This window comes from Staurois parvus, unplaced genomic scaffold, assembly GCF_062004578.1.
Source record: "Staurois parvus isolate SC_StPar_1 unplaced genomic scaffold, SC_StPar_1.0 ptg000243l, whole genome shotgun sequence".
Classification (NCBI taxonomy): Eukaryota; Metazoa; Chordata; class Amphibia; order Anura; family Ranidae; genus Staurois; species Staurois parvus.
Genome location: NW_028318039.1, coordinates 3,639,205 through 3,661,705, shown reverse-complemented (window position 1 = coordinate 3,661,705; position 22,501 = coordinate 3,639,205). Strand labels below are relative to the sequence as shown.

The window sequence follows — 22,501 nt, the reverse complement described above, 5'->3', positions numbered from 1 at the left end:
GTTTCCGAACGCCTCTGTTAACGTAATTTTCGGTTTACGAATGAAAATAATGCCTCGGTTTATGAATTTGCAATACGAAGTGTATGTCGGTGCTGTTGTGTGTTTTTTTTTTTTTTTTTTTATTGCAATTACCGGCTTTTTTTTTCTTCACTATAGCTTACAGAATTAGCCGTCACTTTCCCCGGAGCTAAAAGATACTTTGTTTTTTTATCTCGGAAACAAACTAAAAGGAAACATTGTTTCTTTTAACTCGGGGAAATAAACTAAAAGGAAACTTTCTTTCTTTTTGCTGGGGGGAAAGTGACAGCTGATTCTCTGAGCTATAGTGAAGAAAAAAAAGAGCCGGTAATTACATTTAAAAACTGGCACTGACCTATAGTGATGGCAATTTTTTTTTTTTCTGACCTCCAGAACAGATTAATTGGTTTTCAATGCATTCCTATGAGAAACCGTGTTTCGGTTTACGAATTTGTCGCAATTCGAAATGTCCCGGAGAACGCATTAAATTCGTAAACCGAGGTAGACGTGTGTGTGTTTGTATGTATATGATACTTTTTGTGTGGGATATATTTATGCGTAGTATCTTTTTCTTAATATTAGGTTGATGGCTTAAATTCTCTGCATTCGGTGAAGTCCAGTCCTAACCGTTTCACTAAAACGAGCCAAGGTAGAAGTTGGAACACTGGAAATGGATCTCCCGATGCAATCTGCTTCTCGGTTGACAAACTTGGGGTAGTTGTTGTCGGATTCTGTGTCTATGGTGGAGGTGGAATCCACGAGTATGAGCTGGAGGTCCTGGTAGATGATGTATGTTTAAATAAAATGGCTTAAACAATGTCTTTTTTATTCCTTGTATATCTCCTTGCTTTAGAAACCGTATGAACATCATAATCAAATAAAAGCTGTTGTGTGTTTTTTTTTTTTTTTTTTTTTTCCCATCTTGTTTTAGCTGTGTGCTTGACCCCTTTTGTGAATCTATTTATTAACATTCTACAACAGAAAGCCTTGTGCTAAGTTTGCAGACTTCCTCCCTTTTTATGAGCAAGCAGCTGACATTTTGGGTGGCTGCATACTTTCAATCAGCTGGCATGCCCACTGAGAATCAAGTGCCAGTATCAGGAAATGATCAAGTGAACACTATTGGCCCTTCCCAGATACTTGCCTTGAGCTTGCAGCCACAGTCTGCAGAGGGAGCAAAGTTTTTGTAGGGGTATATTGGCCAGGAGTGAATTGATCTGTGCAGGTGTACATTGGTCAGGAGTAGGGCAGTCCGAGGGTGTGGAAGGTAAGGGAGGGGATGTGGATATGGATAGGAGAGCAGGCACTTGGCACTATAGTGTTTTGCAGAAGGAAGACTGATTAGGGAATTGCACACTCATTTTTGTATAATCTACTTGTCCAGTTGAGCGGAAGAGGAAAGGGGAGGAAAAATCTCTACCTCTGTGGCAAACTTACTTGAGACAATTACCCTCAAGGGAAAGTGGAAATATGAAAACAAAACTCTAACTTGGCTTTTATATTAAGGATACTGATTTTACAGCAATAGTTTAATAGAACACTTGGGTTTTGTGGCATGAAGTAAGCGCCTTCTTTCAACATTGGAAATGAGAAGAAATACAAACATTTTATTTTGCATGCAGGTATGTAAATGTTTTTTATTCTAACTTTCCACCTCTCAATTCTGTTTAGAGTGACCATTCTGCTGATGCAGGACACTCTCATAGGTGGACTTCATTGGAGCTTGTCAAAGGCACTTACACAACTGATGATTCACCAAGTGATATTGCTGAAATTAGGCTGGACAAAGCTGTTCCTCTGAAGGTAAAAGCATATTAATAGTATGGTAAAAACATATTAATAGTTTATTAAAATACTATCCAGCTTTCACTGTTATTTACTGACTCAACACACTAGAGCTATTGCATTTTAAGTGTGTGCATTGTTATTATTATACAGGATTTTTATAGCGCCAACAGTTTTGCGCAGCGCTTTACAATATAAGGGAGACAGTACAATTACATTTCAGTACAGAAGGAATAGGAGGTCCCTGCTCGTAGAGCTTACAATCTAAAGGAAGGGGGAGGTGATACATGGGGTGATCTGTTGGACATGATTCAAGTACAGTTCTTAGGTGGAGGTGTGTTTTTTTTTTTTTTTAACCTCTTGCCACCCGCTCACAGCTCATTTCCTGCGAGCGGATGGCAGCTGCTGGCTAGGTAACGTACATGTATGTTGCTGCTTGCTTACAGGTTTTCAGGCACGCGTGCGTGTGCACTCTGCTGACCCATGTTGTGAGTGGACACAGCATGAGTTAGCAGGTTTCAGCCAATGATTTTGGCTGAAACCTGCTGATCGGCTGTGTCCTGTCACAGCACAGAGTTCTTTGTTTACAAACTCACAAAACTCTGAGCTATCTGGAAAGCAGGGAGAAAAAAAAAACAGCCAGATCTGCGTAAAAGCAGCACACATTACATTTGTTAGGCACACAGTTGACCCCTTCATCTTTCCCTGATAACTCCTTTTTGCCAGCCAGTGTCATTGATTCAGTGATCAGTTAGTGCACCTCCCAGAGAGGGTCTGTTGGCGCCAGATTGCTCAGTCATTGATCAATCAGTCATTGATCATCACCATTACAGGTATAGTGTCTATAGCTGCATAAATTCCAGTATATATAGTTTCTCAACACTATAACTTTCACACAAACTAATATACACTTATTGGGAATTTTTTTTTTTTTTTTTTTATATACCGACAACCTAGCAGAAAACATTTTGACCTACATTTATGAAGAAATTGGATGTTTTTTTTAATACGTTTTATAACCAATTTAAAAAAAAAAAAAAAATTGGAGTGTTTAGGTATAAACGAGTTATTTTTCTGTACTTGAATTGTGTTTTAAAGGGACAAAACATTGAAAAAATGCTTGTATTACAGAGAAGTACTGTACAAACTTTGCACACATTTGAAGCTAAATAGTCACACAGTAGGCTATACATAGTAAACTCCTGTATTTAGGGGTGCATATTATGATAGAAAAACACTAATGTACTTATTCTTAATTTGTGTGAAGAGTACCCCAAAATCACAATCATAATGAACAGATTTTCATGAGACTACAGTCTGCATCTTTGTTGTGTTTTTCAGGAGAACACAAAGTATGCAGTGCGTTTGAGAAATTATGGAAGTCGCACAGCTAATGGGGATGGTGGAATGACAACTGTTCAGTGCCCTGATGGTGTGACCTTTACTTTCAGCTCCTGCAGTTTAAGCAGTAATGGTACAAATCAAACCAGAGGACAAATCCCTCAAGTATTATACTACAGGTTTGTTTTGCCGTGTAAAGATACGTATCTGTATGTGTTCTTGTGCCCTATATTAAAGCTGAACTCCAGGCACATAAAATGAATGTGGTTAAACAATAGTTAAAAATAAACTTAGGGGTAATTGTGGAATTTCAGCTTTCTGTAGTCCTGTGTTGCAACATTGTTTATGGGAGAGGAAGAGGCAGCACTCAGGCAGTTGGGTATCCTGCATGCACATGTCTCTTCATGACAGCATGTTCCTTGTGAGCACAAGGGACATGGCCTCACCAGTGTGGGGTTTTTGGTTTCTTTGCCCCTTCAGTGTTTGTTGAAAGGTTGGGGGGGTTGGAAAGTGGCCAGACTATATATTAACTGCAGCACAAAAAATGTTGGGTCCACCAGCCTGGCAAATAGGTGGAAATCTTCGGAATGTCTACAGAAATGCAAATCCTTTGGCAGGTAAATCACTAACATGGTTATGGTTTCAGGTTTTTAATTCACTGGGTAAGTGTTGCATGTTATCCTTCCTAATTGTACATCACATGACATAAAGGACTTCCTATTGACTAGGATTATGCCATTTCAGGTGAATGGACACTGACCTGAATTGGCCCATTGTAAACACCCCTGGGCAGAGATGGGTTTCATCTGGATTGGTCACTTTGGTCTGTAGGCCAAGGGGGGAATTGTACCATGATCAATCTACAATCCCCCCTTGTCTGTAGGCTAAGGGGAGATGGCCTGTAATGTTGATGGTAAGCACTGGATCCTGTGGGCACTGATCTTCTGGGTACTGTGTACCAAGTGACCTCACTGGCAGGGTACTTTACAGGTTCCAATTTTTCAGGAATGTGGGCATCTTAATTAACCAGTGTGACTGCTGTTTTCTTGTATGTCATGCACGAAGATATTTATCACTTCAAATGAGATATTCAGCTTTCTCCATGAGCTTGCAATGGTCTGTTCTGCAGCAGTAAAGTATGAGAAAGTAATCAGAAGTCTTTTATGGCTTTAAGTGCCATTAAGGGGCAGATCCTGACCCTGGCTATTTTGTTTCAGAGAGACCCATAACATATTCCATGGTAAAAAGTTTTATCCAGGGTGATACGTGGATTGTTCTGCCTGTGTAGGCTGCTCTACCTCCATGGAACCTTTGAAGTATAACTAAAGAAATTCCAAATCTTGAGTTGTCCCCAGAACATTAATAGAGGTGAAATCTTTCAATGGGGCACTAGTTCTTGCGACGGAATTGCTGATTTTTGGAGGGATTTCCTCCCTTTCACTTATTTCATAGCCAAATCAGGAAGTGAGTCTCCCTAATAGAACACAAATGACCAAACAAAATTTGACGGGTTATAACTCTCCATTGCTCTATCCAAAATTTGAAATAAAAAATTGCCTTTTAGTTCTGCTTTAATTTGATCTGGTCTGTTTGCAGACTTATTTGAGCATCTCTGTGAGATTACCTTTTCATTTGTGCATAAGGTTGTCTTTGGTTGCTTCAACTTGCATGGTTTCAGAGTTGGCTCCTTCAACTCCTGGTTCTTCACCAGGATTAGGTAGTATTGAGGCCTCGGTCCTCCCCTATTTTTTTTTTTTTTTCTTTTCTTTTTGTTTTCTTCTCTACCCAAGGTGGTTTCTTTATTCCACCTTAATCAAGACATTGTACTGCCATCTTTTTCCTAATTCTAAGCATTCCAAGGAGAAGGTGCTTCACTCTTTGGATGTTTGTTCTGTTTGAATTTTATCTGAAGTCTGCAGCTTCATTCTGACAGTCTTGAGTCTCTGTCCTACCTCCGGGTCCTTGAAAGGGTCAGGATGCCTCCTTGATTCACTATTTCTAGGTGGATTCATCAGCTTATTGTCCAGGCCTATGGTATTAAGGGCATCATACTTCTGTGCAAGTTTGTAAGACTGCTACCTCATCTTCCCTTCACACTTTCTGCTATGCTCTACCAGGTAGTTGACTCTATAAGTGCCTGTTTATGGTGAAGGGTCTTGGAGGTGGTTTTGTAGTATGGTTCTGTTATTGAGTTTTGGCCTTGTTGCTGTGTTGTCCACTCCTCCATCTGTTCAGTGTTTTGGGACATCCCAAATAGTCATGAATATGAACACCTCTGCATCCTTTGATGGGCAATACAAGAAAAGGATTTTTACAGGTGGACCATAAATCTTTCTTAATTGTATTACAGTTCCCAGTAATCCCTCCCCTTTTTTGTCCCTCATTGCTTGCTACAAAGCTGGGCGGAGACATGCTAGTGTTCCTTTACCAGAAGGTGGCAGCATAACCTAAGTAGTTATGAAGTCCTTTGTGTCCCGTGATGTACTCAAAGAAAAGATTTTACAGGTAAACTAAAAATCCTACATTTTTATGCTTTGTCACGTTTTAGGAGATTTTATTCTATTTGATGGGTACCTGACTGACTTGGCAATTAATTAAAAAAATAAAGTTAAAGAAATCTCTAACCTGGCTGCAGTTGGGCACAGTTTTTTTTTTTTTTTTTTTTTTTTTTTTTTTCTCCCATGAAAACATTTTTTTGAGGTATGCTGCATTTGTTTTTTCTTTTGTAGGAGTGAATATGATGGAGACCTTCAGTCACAACTTTTGAGTAAAGCCAATGAAGAGGATAAAAACTGCAGCCGGGCCCTCTCAGTGATCAATGCTGTAACCAGAGCTGCTAAAGACCTGCTACACAGAGCGCTTGCTGTTGATGGTGAGAATTTCAATTAAATCTAGAGTGATTTGTGTTTGTAAATGCTTAACGCAGCTATGATATTATAAGCATTTTGACTTCTCTACCACACACTGTATGTCTAACATTGCTGAAATACAGATTAGCAGAGTAGTATATTTCCTTATTCAGAGATTCTGATCTACAAATGTGTGGGTCATCTGGCTTGGTTAGATAACGTCAGACATCACTATAAAAGTTGTGGTCACATTCCTTTTTTCCCTATGAGTGATTTTTATCCAGTCTTTTTTTAAATAAAGTTGTATTAAATGTAATGTTTTTTCTTTATAGCTGATGACATTCCAGAACTGCTTAGTTCTTCCAGCCTATTTTCTATGCTGCTTCCCCTGTTAATAGCTTACATTGGACCAGTAGCAGCTGCTATCCCAAAGGTAAGAACAAGTCTTGTACAAAAAAAAAAGTTAAAATCAAACTGAAAACATTATTCTATGCATACATAATTAAATGTAGGTTCTATGTGTTTATGCAGAACAGTGTTCCTTATTCCCCCCTTTCATGTAACATACTTGTGGAGTAACAAGGATGCAGAAGGCAGTACACGCTTTTCAGATTTAGTTGGTGGCATGCCTTCGTTTTTTTATTTTTTTAAGTCAATAATTCCTCTAGGTAGAGATTCCCACACCTTTAAAGCATAGTTGGCTATGACCGCTCTTATTTCTATCCTCAGTTCCCCTTTTAAATGTCATGCCAGTTTTATTGATAAAAATAAAATCTTCAATTAACAATTTACCTTTTTAAAGAATTTTGTTCATTTTTTTTTTTTTTACCTTTTTATCGTTTTGTTAGACGACACAGAGTTCATTCTGAGACAAAATGGGTTATTTTTGCTGCCTACAGGAGATTGGACACTAGGAAAACTAAGCTGTTAGCCAAATAAAACCTCTCCCTCTCCTATCCCAGATTTTTTTTTTTTTCTTCTAGACTCTTTAAAGTGGTTCTAAAGGCTCAAGGTTTTTTACCTTCATGTATCCTATGCATGAAGGTAAAAAACCTGTGTACAGCGGGCCCCCCCAATCCTTACCTGAGCCCCCTCCGATCTAGCAACGTTCTTGACAGCCTCTGCTCTTTGTGGAGTCTTCCTCATTGGCTGAGACAGCAGCTAAAGCCCATTGGCTCCCACTGCTGTCACTCACAACCAGTAAGCCAGTGGGAGACCGGAGGTGGGGCGAGCTGCAGCTCTTGTGTCTATGTGGACACACAGAGCAGCGGCTTGGGGGCAAGCATGCTGCAGTGCCCCCGGGGTGAGCGGTTTTCCCTGAGGGCACTGCTTGAAAGGGAGGAGCCAGGAGCGCCGGCAGCAACCCCCTTCTTTAATAAAGACTTTCATTTACTGCAGAACCAGAATGTATTCATCCAGTTTTCCAGATCACCTTATCCTCAGCATAGTCTTGGAGACTGCATCTGTACCCTGCCATGCTGAAGGTGTGGTGATGCAACTTTAAGGCACTGGGTTCTGCTGTGGGTGCTCTTCAAGACACCTGGTGTACTGGATGAGTGAGCCACAGAGTTCATTACGGGTCCAGGCCTGCAGTACTCCCACTGAGGGGGGAAAAGACTATCTTGATGGGGCATGTTCCCCACCATCATGCCTGGCACTCTTCAGGTTGTTTCTATTGTGGGAGCTGCATGTCATCTTCCTGCTGCGATTATAGTATTACTAAACCCACAACAGTAAAATCAGTCTGTATATGCATTAAAACATACTTTTTATACTCGCTGTGAAACCTAAGGGGTTTATCCTCTGCATTTTGTAAAAAAAAAAACTGTATCACCTGGTCTTCTCTGATCCTCTCCTACTGTCCCCAATCCATCTGCTGATAGAACAGAGCTGTGGGGGCAAGCTGCACATGCTTAGTTTGGTGTATTGCTAGAAAGTTTTGGTTTTTTTTTTGTTTTGTTTTGTTTACACCCCCCCAAATCCCCGGGCGCCAAGTGTCTACCTTTTTATTTATAATCAACTAGTCTTCTCTCTGTGTTCTACTAAGGCAAGCAGTTATTGGTTGCTATGCCTTTTGGTTGAGCGAATCCCACAAAAAAAACCTGTAGTGGTTGTCTGAAATTTTGAATTGTATGTGGGTGTAGACATCTCAGACAACATGTAAATCAAAATAGCATGTGTAGTAGGTACATTTTACCAAAGGTTGGTGGAAACATGATCTTTACACCTTTTTTTATTAGCTTGTTTAAAGCCTCCTTTTAGTATGAAAAAATTAGTACAAGGAACTTTACTCATTATCACTATGGTGTGTCCCTTGTCTTACGGTCTGTGGTTTAGAAGGCAGGCCTTTCAGTCATCTGCCTGTCGTCCTTTTGTACATAATTTTTTCATTTATAGACGCATCTATAATGGAACCTGTGTGAATGGAGAGGATGGGTGGGAATAGTTAGACACTCATGATTGCCTGTCTCAGCTCCATTTAACTCCACCATCCCGGAAGATTAAGGCTGCAGGGGTGGGGGGGAGGGGGGTGGTCAGAGGAGGGTGAGGATTTCTACTAAACCAGGAGATGACAGCACAAGGGACAAATTACGCGGATAGTAAGTAATGTCCATTGTTTTTTGTGTTTGTTTTTTCTTTTACTAAACTTAGGCTTTAACATCTCATTACCCCATGCATGTCTGGGAATTTTTTCCCATTCAGCCAAAATGTTATTTAGACTTAGCGACTGCATTTGAATGAGAAGACCTGGCTCACATGTGGTGTTCCAGTAAAACCCAAAGATGTTCAGTAGAGTTGTGGTCAGCAATTTTTGAAGGTCACTCTTATTCTTTCACGCTAAACTAGTCTTTTTGGACCTTGAATTTTGTATCATGCTAGAACAGAAAAAACCCTTCCCCAAACTGTTGCTACAGGTTTAGAAGCATGCAACTGTCTGAAAAGTGTAAATTAGTATTTTGTAGCTGTGATTTATTGTGATACTTAACAATTTATTGACATGTTTACATTTTTTTTTTTTTTTCTTTTCACAGGCTGCTGTTGAAGTTTTTGGTCTTGTGCAGCAGTTACTCCCATCAGTTGCCATTTTGAACCAAAAATATGCCCCACCTCTCTTTAATCCAAACCAATCAACAGACAGCACAACTGGCAATCAACCTGAGCAGCTCTCTGCGTGTACTACCTCCAGTCACTATGCTGTGGTGGAAAGTGAGCACCCGTATAAAGCAGCCAGTGTGATGCAATATAAGGTATATGTTTGCTTGCTTTATACATCATTGCTAAAGCTAAATGCATGTCCTTTCTAAAGGGGTCTCTTCCTATTTTGTTACACTCTTTACAGTTAAAATTTTAAATTTAAAATTTATGTTTTTATTGACCATTTCCAGCAAATGGACATACTTGCATGTCCTCTGGTTTCTACTAAATGGTTTCAGTGGTTCTGCCAGGGTCATAGCTGCAGCCATGATCCTGTATTTGTTTTTTAGAGCCAGAGATGCTCTTTTATGTAAAAATGATCCGAGTGGCTATACAGCTGCCTGATCAAGGAGGACTGGGCATGTGTAGTTGGTTGGGTCAGCTTACCATAGAGCTGGGGAAACTTGCATTCCCTGATTTTCTTCTGTGGTGAATGAAACCAAAAGCGACAAGGATTTTGCCACTTCCTTTTTTGGTTTGTTAACCAAAGCTATAAGTAGCTAAGAGGCTTGTAAAGCATCTGATCAAACCGAACTGTTTGATCAGATGCTTTTGAGGCCAGAGGAGAGATCCTCTCCTCTAATAGACCCCCAATCTCTTTAGTAAAGACTACCTGTCAAATCCTATGCTATAACTAGTGAGCTTTACCCCTTGTGATAGCAAAGTTGATTTAAAAAAAAAAGTTTTTAAAATTGAAAGTGCTCCTTTGCTCATGCACAGATGCGAACACCTAGTTCCTGCATGCATATGTAAATAGTGATCACACCACACATGTAAAGTATTGCCGCGAATGTCAGAGCAAGTGCAGTAATTCTAGTACTAGACATTTTGTTTAACTCTGAACTGTCAACCTGTAAAGGCTTAGAAAGCATCGCCTATGGAGATTTTTAGATATTGTAGTTTGTCACCATTCCACTTATGTGCACAATTCTAACTCTTTACATGTTGGGTATCTATTTACTCAGTGTAACATCATTCTTTATATTTTACCAAAAAATGGGTGATTATATTTTGTGTGCACTAAAATTCATTAAAGTGTATTTTGTTCTGAAAATTTGCGTTTGATAAATTGCTGTGAGAATATTGTGTGGCACACAAAATGCATCACTCACCATTTTATTCTGCAGGCCATTTGCTTTTAGAAAATATATATGGTTTCGGAGTTCAATGTAATTATCTAGTTTAAAAAAATTTATTTTACTTGTGAAAAGTGTCAGAATTGGCTTGGGCAACAAGAGGTTAATACTTTATCAATCTAATTGGCCAGAAATTTGAAATGATTTACAGAGTAAGCCCTGGTTCACACCAATGCGACCTGCAACTTCACACGACAAGACGCGTCCCATGTCTTTCAATGGCCTCGTTTTAATCGCTGTGACTGAAGTCACAATGACTCCAAAAAGGGTCCTGCACTACTTTTGTGCGACTTCGTTGCAGCTTGCATTGGGTGTATTATTTGAAGTCACACTGCGGTGGCAACAAGTCGCACAGCAAAGTTGGACTTAAAATTGCACGACTTTGGGGTCACATTGGTGTGTACCAGGGCTAAAACAATGTTGCTAAACAAGCTCCTGTTCTTGTGTAAGCCTGTGTTCACATATTTGCAGGGCTGGTTTGCAGCACGTTTTCAAGCCCTGTCTGGTGCGAATTTGTGCAGCGGTTCAAGCGGGATTCAGGTGTGAATTAGAGTGTGACATTGGAAATTGCACCTATGGTGGGCTGAAAATCGGACCGGACTAATTTTAAAATCGCATTGCAGCCCTCACATATGTGAACCAGCTTCATAAAAAATCCTTTTGGTTCACGTCGGATGCTGTACAAAACTCATCCAATTTGCATATTTGTGAACCGGGGTTTGTTTATATTACATCAAGACCTTTTTTTTGTCTGCTTTTAAGGTATCTTTCCCTGAATGTGTGAGGTGGATATCTGTGGAATTTGACCCTCAGTGTGGCACCGCTCAGCCAGAAGATGTTTTGCGCCTGTTGATCCCAGGTCGGAATGCACATATCTCAGGTTTTGGACCAAAGTTTCCTATTCATGAAAGCCTTAACTCCTGGGTTGAGCTCAAGAAATTTTCTGGCTCCTCTGGGTGGCCAACAGCTGTCTTAATATTACCAGGTAACAATTCTTGATGCTGCTTTAATGGTTTTGACAAGTATAGCCATAGACCACAGTTGTTATTATTATTATTATACAGTATTTATAAAGCGCCAATAGTTCGCTCAGCGCTGTACATTACAAAGGGGGACAGAACATGTGACAGAACAATACCAATACAATGCAAAACATGAGGAGATTGAGGGCCCTGCAGTTGCTGATTTAAATTGTTGAGATGTCTAGTGTCATTTCACATTGTTCTGGTACACCAAGTTGATACGACTCCCTTTTTAAAACCTACTTGCGTTCCTTTATTCTAGACTAGTCTTTTTCTAGGTGAGTAACTGTATGCGAGCTGTGCTTGCAAGAGGAGTAGGAGGAAAGAAATATTGTTAAAGGGTGCTTTCTTTTATATTAAATGTTCAGTGGGGAGAAACCTTAGTTTAAAAAAAAAAAAAATTTTTTTGAATTTGGCATTATATCCCAGAAAATGAGCTGATCTTATGTTGCCATGAACTAAAAGCATCACCATGTATGGCCATTTTTGGGGGTTCCCTAGGTAGGACATGGAAGTAAGTTCTGTGTGCTTTGAGATAAGTAGGCAGTATCCTCTCAAATTTTGACAGTTTTAGAAAGATATGCCCCTTGTATTTTTGCCTTTTGGTAAACCTGATGTATGTCCTCTTATTTTGGGTGTAGTTAGACTGCTAATGCCAAATGTTTATTTTTTATTTGCAGGCAATGAGGCTTTGTTTTCACTCGAAACTGCATCAGATTATGTTAAAGATGAAAAGGCTAGTTTTTATGGGTTCAAGTGTTTCGCTATCGGATATGAATTTAGCCCAGGACTTGATGAGGTTAGTGGCATTTTCAATTTTGAGAATATAAATTGTAAACCATATATGATAAACAAATATTGAGGTATTCAAACACTCCAAAACAAGAACTAAAAAAAAACTTGAGAAATAGTTCAGCAAAACCATTTATTAGCTACTTGTATAGAACTAATGTGCACCATATTTTAGCCAACTGCAATTTTACTAGGTAAAGGATATTTCATGTAACAAAATACGTATGTGCTGTTATGTGTCTAAAACCCCTGAAAAAGGTAATAGAACTATTGAAAATTGTGATATCCAACCAAAAAAATAACTATAGAAAAGTCTGCTGTGCAATCTATGTGGAACTGCAGCTACCGTCAAATTGGTGTACTCATTCAATTAACCACTTGCCTACCAGGCACTTATACCCCCTTATTTACCAGGCCAATTTTCAGCTTTCAGCGCTGCCGCACTTTGACAATTGCGCGGTCATGCAACATTGTACCCATATGAAATTTTGATCATTTTTTTCTCACAAATAGAGCTTTCTTTTGGTGGTATTTAATCGCCGCTGGGCGCTTTACTTTTTGCGCTATAAATAAAAAAAAGTGCAAAAAATTTGAAAAAAAAAAGTTTTTGTTTCTATTATAAAATTTTTCAAACAGGTATTTTTTCTCCTTCACTGGTGTACGTTGATGAGGCAGCACTGATGAGGCAGCACTGATGGGGCGGCACTGATGGGGCGGCACTGATGGGGCGGCACTGATGGGGCGGCACTGATGGGGCGGCACTGATGGGGCGGCACTGATGGGGCGGCACTGATGGGGCGGCACTGATGGGGCGGCACTGATGGGCATCACTGATGGGCATCACTGATGGGCATCACTGGTGGGCATCACTGGTGGGCATCACTGGTGGGCACTGACTGGTGGGCACTGACTGGTGGGCACTGACTGGTGGGCACTGACTGGTGGGCACTGACTGGTGGGCACTGACTGGCACAACCCCTGGGCACTGACTGGTGGGTAGCACTGGTGGGCACAGGTGGGTGGGCACAGGTGGGTGCACTGGTGGGCACAGGTGGGTGATCTGCTGGGCACAGGTGGGCGGAACTTGCGGGTGGCACTGCTGGGCACCGATCATCAGGGCACTGATCATCAGTGCCCTGATGATCGGTGCCGATCCCCACTCTGACAACTGCCGGTTCTCGGCAGTACTTTCCTCACGATCTGACAGCGTGAGGAAAGTGCAGCCGAGAACCGGCACTTGCATTTCCCTCTGATCAGCGTGTCATTGGACACCGCTGATCACGTGGTAAAAGGCCGCTGTGATTGGCCTTTTACCACATCACGTGATCAGCTGTCTCCGTAGGACACAGCGATCACGGAGATCGTCGGGTGCGCGCCCCCAGGGGCGCGCAGGAGAGCGCGTTCTGGGGGGACGTCATATGACGTCCACTCAGAACTGGCCGGCCGCAGTTTAGCCGTCATTCCGCTATCTGCGTTCGGCAACTAGTTAAACAAAAACCTGATGTATAGGAAAAAGTGGTGTGCTGTTCCTTTTTTAAAAACCAGTAAATCAGTTATGCACAGAGAATGCTAGTCTCAAAAATAACATATTAGTACTCACATGCCTACAACCAGTTGTGTTAATCGTACAACATATGAAGAATATGTCCATTCTAAGCAGTATATTGTGGTCTGTGATGCCAGACACTAATTCACTTGCAAGATATGGTCATACAGCGCTTAGGTAGGGGAGTATCCTTCTGCGGATCAGCCTCTGGCTCTTTGCAGTCACTTTCATATGCGATTCCTTTAAGAGACCTCACCACTCATCCACCTGAAACCTGGAGTTTTCTCACCAAATTTCCAAATTGCACATATCAGGAAATGTCAGCAGCTTCGCCCAACTAGTTTAATCTCTAAACATGTGACTTCCTCAGGGTATAGAGCCATGTGACACTAGCCAGGTTTATATAAAATAGTGTGTTGACAGATGACCATGGAGATCCGTCATATCAATTGTGCGGCTTCCTCTATATGCTTATCATGTAAACTGCTTGATTTAGCATCAAAGTAGCAGCAACTAGACTTTATAAACTTTCTGTCTTGTATACATTCACTGCTTCATATCCGCCCTATAGCAGAAATACTGCTACAGGGCGGCACGGGTGCGCAAAATTACAAGTGTGTATATATATATATATATATATATATACACATGATTTTGCGGGTAGGGGGCTCACGCGAGCCCTACCTGCTCCACCATTCGTGGCCGCCAATCACCGGGTCTCGGCTAGTGATTACCTGCCGGTGCCCGGTGATTACAGACAACCCCTTGATTGCCAGGAACACACTCACTTATACAATAATCCTCCATTGCTAGTATAGTGTCTGAGCGGATCAATATCTTTGATCAGATCATCACTATATACCAGCGTTCACATTAGTATAGTGTCTCCAAAAATGCAGCGTTAGTGGTATCAGGTCTGGCACCTGCCAGCCCCTGCGTTTAGCCCCTATGCTTACCCCCAACCCCCCCCCCCTTTGTCCCCCAGCATGTAGTGCAGTGTCAGTAGGTCACTGTCACTTGATCAGGCCTGATCTCTGTTAGCGCTTGCCGGTAATTTTTATTTATTTTTTTTTTGTAGCGGTTCAAGCAGTTCTTGACAGCCAGGTGCTCTTTTTTTTCCCGTGAGTCACACTAGGTACCTATAAATTTTTAGTGGCCAAAATGTCTTTCGAAAGGTACTCTAGTAAAGAGACCTACAGGTTTCTGAGCATGTCAGATGAGAGCAAAGGGGAAAACTCACTGACACAATCAGCCTCAGAATACGAACCTGTATACAGTAGAGGCACCCTGACAGTTCAGACGATGGAGAAGAGGTCCCTGCTAAGATCAGGTGTACCTGATCCCGTTCTCAGGTGTCTGAGATGTTGTAATCGCATAACTCTCATAGTGCCGCTCTACCTTTTGGTGAACTAGCGAGCACTAGCAGCCTAGTACATCCTGGTCTTTCACGTACCAGCACTGCAGTACCACTTGGTGAAGTGGCGAGCCCCATAAATGCAGTACAAGCTGGTGCGGTGGCGAGCACAAGTAGTGTCCCGCGGCCACCAAGAGTTCGCACACAGGCCCGTAGAGCCCCTAGTGCCCTTCCGGATGTGCTTGCAAATACCGATTGGTAGCCCACAAGTTCGGCAGCACCCGTACTTCCCCCATTCACTGCCCAACCCGGAATTCAGGTGGAACTAGCAAATTTAAATACTACCTTTTTTTTTTTTTTTTTTTTTTTTTTTTTTTTTTTTTTTGGAGCTTTTTTTCACAGAAGTGGCCATTGGATTTTAGGCTCCTGTATGTGGCTAGGCTCCCAAAAAGTCTCACATGTGGTATCCCCATACTCGGTAGAAGTAGCAGAATGTATTTTGGGGTGTAATTCCACATATACTCATGGCTTGTTCGAGAAATATATAATTTAAGTGACAACTTTGTGTACAAAAGAAAAAAAGTTAATTTTCCAAAAACTTGTGGAAAAAATATAAATCTTCCATGAACTCAATATGCCTCTCAGCAGATAGATTAGGGTGTCCTACGTTCCGAAAAGGAGTCATTTGAGGGTGTTTGTACTGTCCTGGTATTTTAGCACCTAAAGAAATGTGATGGGCAGTCAAAGTAAAAGCTGCGTAAATTCCATTATCTATACCATAGTTTGTAGATGCTATAACTTTCACACAAAGCAATCAATATACACTTGGGATTATTTTTACCAAAAATGTAGCCGAATACATTTTGGCCTAAATCTATGACTAACTTTGAGTTTACTGTTTATTTTTTTATAGCCGAAAGTAAAAAATATTGTGTTTTTTTTTCAAAATTTAGGTGTTTTTTTTTCTTCTTTATAGCGTAAAAAATAAAAAGTGCACAGGTGATTAAACACCACCGAAAGAAAGCTTTGTGTGGGGGGAAAAAAAGGGTGTAAATTTTGTTTGGGTACAGCATTGCATGACCGCGCAATTACCAGTTGGAATAAAGCAGCGCCGAATAGCAAAAAAAAAGGCCTGGTCAGGAAGTGGGATAAATCCTTACGAGGGCAAGTGGTTAACACTGGTGGTAAACTCTATACAAAGTTTAAAACCAACTTTAAATACATACAATACACATAAATAGAATCAATCAATACGAAATCTTTACAATAAGAGTTTTTTTGCATACTAGCGCTACTAGTTAGAGATATTTTATTATAAATAGAATATTTAGGTATTTAATATATTGTCAGAATACAATAGCGTAGCGGGGAGACATCCTTGCACCCACATCACTTGTGCGGATGCAAGGATCTGTAAGTGTTTAATTTTTTATTGAACAGAAAAAAAAAACTCCATGTATACTCTGTTTTAGCCTTTGACTGCCCTGTTTATTTCCCAGTTGCATATACTATGGAATAATATGAATATTCATCAGACCATCTGGCGTCCTGCATCTACATTATACTTTTATTTGTTTTTAAATAACTTTATTCTTTTTAAATCTGTTTTTAGGGCATTATCCAGCTGGAGAAAGAACTTGCCAACCTAGGAGGCATATGTGCTGCTGCTTTAATGAAGAAAGATTTGGCTCTTCCCATTGGTAATTCAATATTTGTGGCTTTTTCTATCAAATACATAATTTGTTTGAAAGATTGGTCCGATTAGTGAGCATTCCTTATTTGGTAATCAAAATAACCTATTGTGGCACTCCAGGAGGTCAATGCAAAATGCACATAAAATAAGTGTACTCTTACGTGTAATGAATTCTTTTAATATGTATTTTATAGTTTGGTTTTTTTTATTCGGTATTTACACATCTCTGCCATGTTGTACAGCCAGACAAGTCCATTATTTTCTGTGTCCAGCTTGCTAACTAGTCAGTACTATAGAGGAGCGTGGAAATTTTTGAAAAAATTCTACTTGTCCAGGGACTGAATCCGTGCCCCAATCTGCTTGTCTTGATGGATTTTTTATTTTTTTTTTTTTTTAACCAAAACCGTATTTAAATCTGCTTTAAGTAATGTCTGGGCTTTTAAATTTAAAAGGGGCTTATGGCGACTTAAACGTTTAATATTTTTAACATTGCGCTGCTTATCTCCTGCCCTCCCTGCCTGTCTCCAGCACCGCACCTGGGGACTAGCAGAGAGGGTAGAGACCTTGCAGTGCAATGAACACCTATTGGGTGCTTGTCAGGAAAGGGGAGTGTCGGGCTTCTTCTTTATCCTTTTTGCTGCCAGAGCTGTTTTTTCACACATTTAAAAAAACAAAACATTTAAGGTCTGCAGATTACACAAAACTCAAACATATATTTTCTGAAATCCGAGACCCTAGAGAATAAAATAGTGGTAGTTCCAAATTTTTATGTCACACAATATTATCACAAAGGTCTAGGACAGTGGTCGGCAAGCCGCGGCTCGCGAGCCACATGCGGCTCTTTACACACTTTAATGCGGCTCTTCTGTGTGCCGGGCGCCCGCTCCCCTCCCTCCTCTCGGGCAGCCGCCCCAAAAGTCAGGACTCTGCAGCTAGCCCAGCAATGGGCAAACTACGGCCCGGCGGACCTTTTTAATCCGGCCCGTGGAGCGTGCTCCAAAAAAAAAACAGCCAGGGCAGCGCGCTCAAATGCAACGATTGGCCAGTCTCGCTGCCACTCACATCCTGATAGCCAGTGATTGGCTGTCGGGATGTGTGTAGGCGGGGCAGCGTGACGAACGTGAGAGGAGCTAGGCTCCTCTCACAGTCCGCCCTGAAGACCGGAACGGTGCGGGAACACGGCGAGAAGAACACGCGGAGCAAAGGTAAGTGAATTGACACAGGGGGGACTTCGCTTACTACTTGCTACTTACTTACTACTACTATATGAGGGATGAATTAATATGGGGGATGAATTACTATTAGGGGGGATGAATTACTATTAGGGGGGATGAATTACTATTAGGGGGGATGAATTACTATCTGGGGGGATGAATTACTATCTGGGGGGATGAATTACTATCTGGGGGATGAATTACTATCTGGGGGATGAATTACTATAAAAACTTCTTGAAATTAAAAACAGTGTACCATCCTATGTATTTTCAGTTTTAAAAATGTGGCTCTCAAAATAAATTTCAATCGTGGTTTTGGCGAGATTTGGCTCAGTTGAAAAAAAAGGTTGCCCACCACTGGTCTAGGACATGCAAAATTTCTGTAAAAAATACACACGTTAATTTTAGAGCACAAAAAGCAATAAATTATCCATTTTTTTTTTTTTTTAAATATGAAAGATGAGGTTGCACTGAGTAAATCCATATATCAAACCTTAAATTTGCATGCGATTGCAAAAATAATACCCTGTATTTTCCATTTTGAAAAAACAAAAGAACAGCAGCATGGGGTCTCCATCAGCAATACATGTCGTTTTATTGAACAATTAAAAAAAATAGTACACTCGCGTGTAAAATTCTTGTCAAACAGCTCTGGTGCAGATCGCAAAGCAATTCCAAGTAGATAACCATTCGGAATCCCTCAGCTGCTGACACTGCCTGGTGGATCTCCATACAATGTAACTCTTAAACAGTTATGTTGCAGATCGCAACATAGAAGCAATCTTTGTTGCAGTCTGAGAGATCTGTATTGTTTATACACACATCTCTCCCCCGTCGGTAATACTCGGAGATCGGCAGGTGTCATCCAGGACTCAGTGATTGACAGACGAGGCCTCGAATGGTGACATGGGTAGGCAGTGCGTGCCCCCTACTGTGAAATGCATAATCATGTTTTACGTGATTTTGCGCACCCGTGCCACCCTGTAGCAGTATTTCTGCTATATGGCAGTGTGGAAGCGATTAAAGATCCTGCTCTTGCTCCACAATCCTGCCACTGTGACCGACCCCTGTGGAAGCAAGTGCACAATCCAAACGCACACGTTCCTGCGTTAAAAATGGCTGTGTGTATACGTGGGTGCTGCAAGCCCCGTGGAAGGGACGAAATACTTCCAAAGATGTGTCCTGGGAGGAGCCTAGACTAAAGCTGCCCTTCACTTGAACCTGCACACAGATTGTGTGCGGTGTTCTTCCATCTCAGACTCCATTCCAAGTTTGGATGAGCACCTTTTAGATGCCAGCACCTGCTACATAGTGGATCACCGGAGAGGATTGCTCGGTGTTTGGAGCGGCACTGCGTTTTAGATTGGATTCGTGTTTACTGATCTTATTGTGAGTAATCAGTACTTTTTGTTATTGCCATGGCTTTTTACTGTAGCTTGCAGTACATTTTGAAAGAGTAGAGCTGACTATACAATCATTGTTGCATCCTCTAACGTGATGCAATGGCATATCTGATAGCAAACAAAAAAGATATTGTTAGACCCTCCTATTGCATTGTTCAGGAGTTCTAAAGAAATTTGTACAGAAATGTATGCAGTCAGCCTGTGAGTTATATGGTCTGCTTAAGATGTATAATTTATAACTCAATAGAGGAACAACTTTCATTCTCTTTTTCAGGTAGTGAATTGGAAGAAGATTTGGAGATTGTTGAAGAGGCTGCTTTGCAGGTAAACAGCAACCCATACTGCATTAGTGATCTGCTAGAAATTGTTTCTTTGCTACTTGTTTCAGCGCTGTGGGTTGATGAGACATTAGCCAGTGAGGGGTTTTCTCCTTTTCAGTTGAATTCTCCATAGTTTTAAATGCATTTAAAATCTAAACACATTTACAATCCTCTAATCATAAGGTCACTGGCAATATATGCAAAAGATCTTGCATCTGGAGCCTGCAAGAGGCGTTTTATTACCCACACAAAATGGAAAGATTCGGTTGAGATGGACTTGCCATTTAAATGGTTACAGAGATAATAAATATATAGTCTAAAGCAGGGTTGGCCAATGACTTTTTAAAGGCGACCTGTAATGAGGAATTATACAGACTGCTTTTGTTAACCTCTCCTTTTGATAATGTTAAGTCCCTGGCTATCATTCTGGTACACCAACATATTTTTGTTGCTGATCCAGAGCATGTGTGTGGTGTATTGAAGCCAGAGACAGCCAGACACCTGGCATTTTTAGGTGGTGATCAGCAATGGTGGCTTTCTCCTAATCTTACAGACCCAGAAGGACTTGTAGATTGGCTTGTGAAGGTTGTCCAGACCAACTTTAAATATTCTTCTGAAAATTTCTGCTGCAGATGGTGGCATCCGCTTCAGCATCTCCAGTGCTTCGCTGTACATCCTCATGTAAAGGATGTGATATATGCAGACTGGGCTCACCCTAAAAGTGAAAAATGTTGTGAAAGCAACAAGCAAGGAAGGTGAAGGTTTTTTGCTTGAGATAAATGTTTCCAAGAATAACTGATGCCACAATTAAGAGGCATTTTTTTTTTTCAGATCTTCAAATGACAAGCAGTTTGAAGATCTGTTTGTGAGGAGGGAGTGGGTCAGAGAAAATTCAAGGATCTCATTGAGAATTTTCTTGGCACCAAATTGCTTCAAGGCCATGAAGTGCAACTTGCATCTAAAGATTAATTTTCTGTATTTATACTGCGTTTTTATCCGTGAAAATCTAGATGCAGTCAGTGGCAAACATGGTGAAAGGTTTCACTAGGAAATTGGCACAATGGAAAAGCGGTATCAGGAAACTGGAATACAAACAAAAATTGACAATGCACTTTTAACCCTTTTTGAACTTGTGCAGGGTGCCAGAAACATTATGCAATTAAATACTTTATAGTCATTTAAAGGTTTAGTATTTCTCAAGTTCCCTACATAATACAGCCATTCTGAAATTGTTTTGGTGATTGATAGACCTCTTCAAACGCAACAAATTTTTTCAGGAAGCATAACTTGAATAAATTTTTTTTTTGTCCAATGTTCCAACTTTCTACTGATGACTCCTCAGCTACAACTTTGTCTGATAACGTCCAGGGAAGATTCAGTTCCTTTTAATCTTTTGTCTGGATAATCGTCTTTCCAAAGTCTGCACTCCAGTTTTCTTTGCTTGTCCCTCCACACAGACCCTCAGGTTAAAAATGCATGCCTCAGTTTGCCTTGAAGGAGGCTACCACTAGGTCCAGAACACTCATGCAAAAGCAAATTCCTTTGCCCGGTTCCCTCCAGAGCTCTTCAATCCAACATATTTATGACCTAGAACAAGCAAATCCAATTCCTGGCTCATCTGATGCTCCAATCCTGCCAGCGAAGAATCACCCCGACACTATAGATCTCCAATTCTGCCCTGTAAATGGAAAAAGATTTCTTCACATGCTCTTGAAGGTAGTGACAATAGATGCCAACCTTTATAGGATGGGGAAAAATTTGCAACTCCCTGTTGAAGGTACATGGTTCCCACAGGTGTCAATCTCCCAGTCAGCATTCTGTAACTGAGAAACATCAGATTTCTTTCCACAATGCTGGACCTCCCTTTTGCAAGATCACCCAGAAATTGTACTGTAGGATAGTGCCACAGTAATTGCTTACATAAAGCATCAAGGGACACCAGAGGTTAAGCTTCTGGTCTGTCACTCTTCTAGGTGGAAATTTTTAAATTCCAGCTCTCTTGGCTGTCTACATCAGTGCAGTGGACAACTGGCAGGCAGACTTCCTAATCCTCCAACACATAGACCTGTGGGAGTGGGCTAAGCAGATGTGGACATCTTGGCCTCTAAGTTAAACAATATTCTGAACAAACTTGTAGTTAGCACCAGGGATCCTCTAGACTTTGCAGTAGCTTCTCTGGTGACTCTTTGCATTCCATTCAAACTAGTTTATACCTTTCCTTTAATCAAAATCCTGAGGAAGATGGGAGGAAAGGGTTCCAGTGATTCTCATCACACTAAATTGACAAAGTATGTGTTACAAAAACAGACTTGTAGTGAACGAGCCTTTCGTCTCTCCCAAAAAGCCCAGACTTACTGGCCCAAGGCCCCCTATTCTCTATCCTGCTTCTCAGTTGCTGGCTTTAAGAGCATGGATGTTAAACCCAAGTCCTGAAGCTTAGGGGTATTTCTAATTTTTGGTAATTCTCACCAATAAATTGCAACTCCCATAAGATTTAGAATTGCTCACTTTGCCTGGTGCAAGGACAGAAAGCTGACTCCTAGAGAACACGCTCATTCGTATTGTGACCTTTCTTCAGTCTGGTCCTAACCAGCACCTGACCCTGAGGGACAGGTTTCTGCCTTCTCCATTCTCTTCCAGAAACCCCTTGCCTTACAATTCCTCAAGTATTTTCTTCATATAAATCCCCCATTTAACCTCCTGTATCACCTTTGGGATTTAAACCTGGTACTCTCTGCAGTTGATACAAGTGGGGAAAATGCCTTTGGAAGACCGAATTGTGAGGTTGCCTTCCTGGTGCACTTTATATCTGTTAGGTATGTTTGTTTATGTG

The 22,501-nt window shown here is 41.0% G+C and overlaps 1 protein-coding gene across 18 annotated transcripts in view; it reads left to right on the top strand.

Annotated features, from left to right (window-relative positions):
• The window catches only part of MYCBP2 (MYC binding protein 2), a 304,426-nt gene that overhangs the window by 163,145 nt on the left and 118,780 nt on the right, over positions 1 to 22,501 (top strand). For all 18 annotated transcript variants that reach the window (XM_089680411.1, XM_089680398.1, XM_089680410.1 and 15 more), the window contains 10 exons: positions 601 to 807; positions 1,690 to 1,821; positions 3,145 to 3,323; positions 5,874 to 6,016; positions 6,326 to 6,426; positions 9,026 to 9,241; positions 11,087 to 11,309; positions 12,027 to 12,145; positions 16,651 to 16,738; positions 19,623 to 19,672. In XM_089680411.1, the coding sequence (XP_089536537.1) occupies positions 601 to 807; positions 1,690 to 1,821; positions 3,145 to 3,323; positions 5,874 to 6,016; positions 6,326 to 6,426; positions 9,026 to 9,241; positions 11,087 to 11,309; positions 12,027 to 12,145; positions 16,651 to 16,738; positions 19,623 to 19,672 (1,458 nt within the window). The remainder of the gene's footprint in view (positions 1 to 600; positions 808 to 1,689; positions 1,822 to 3,144; positions 3,324 to 5,873; positions 6,017 to 6,325; positions 6,427 to 9,025; positions 9,242 to 11,086; positions 11,310 to 12,026; positions 12,146 to 16,650; positions 16,739 to 19,622; positions 19,673 to 22,501) is intronic.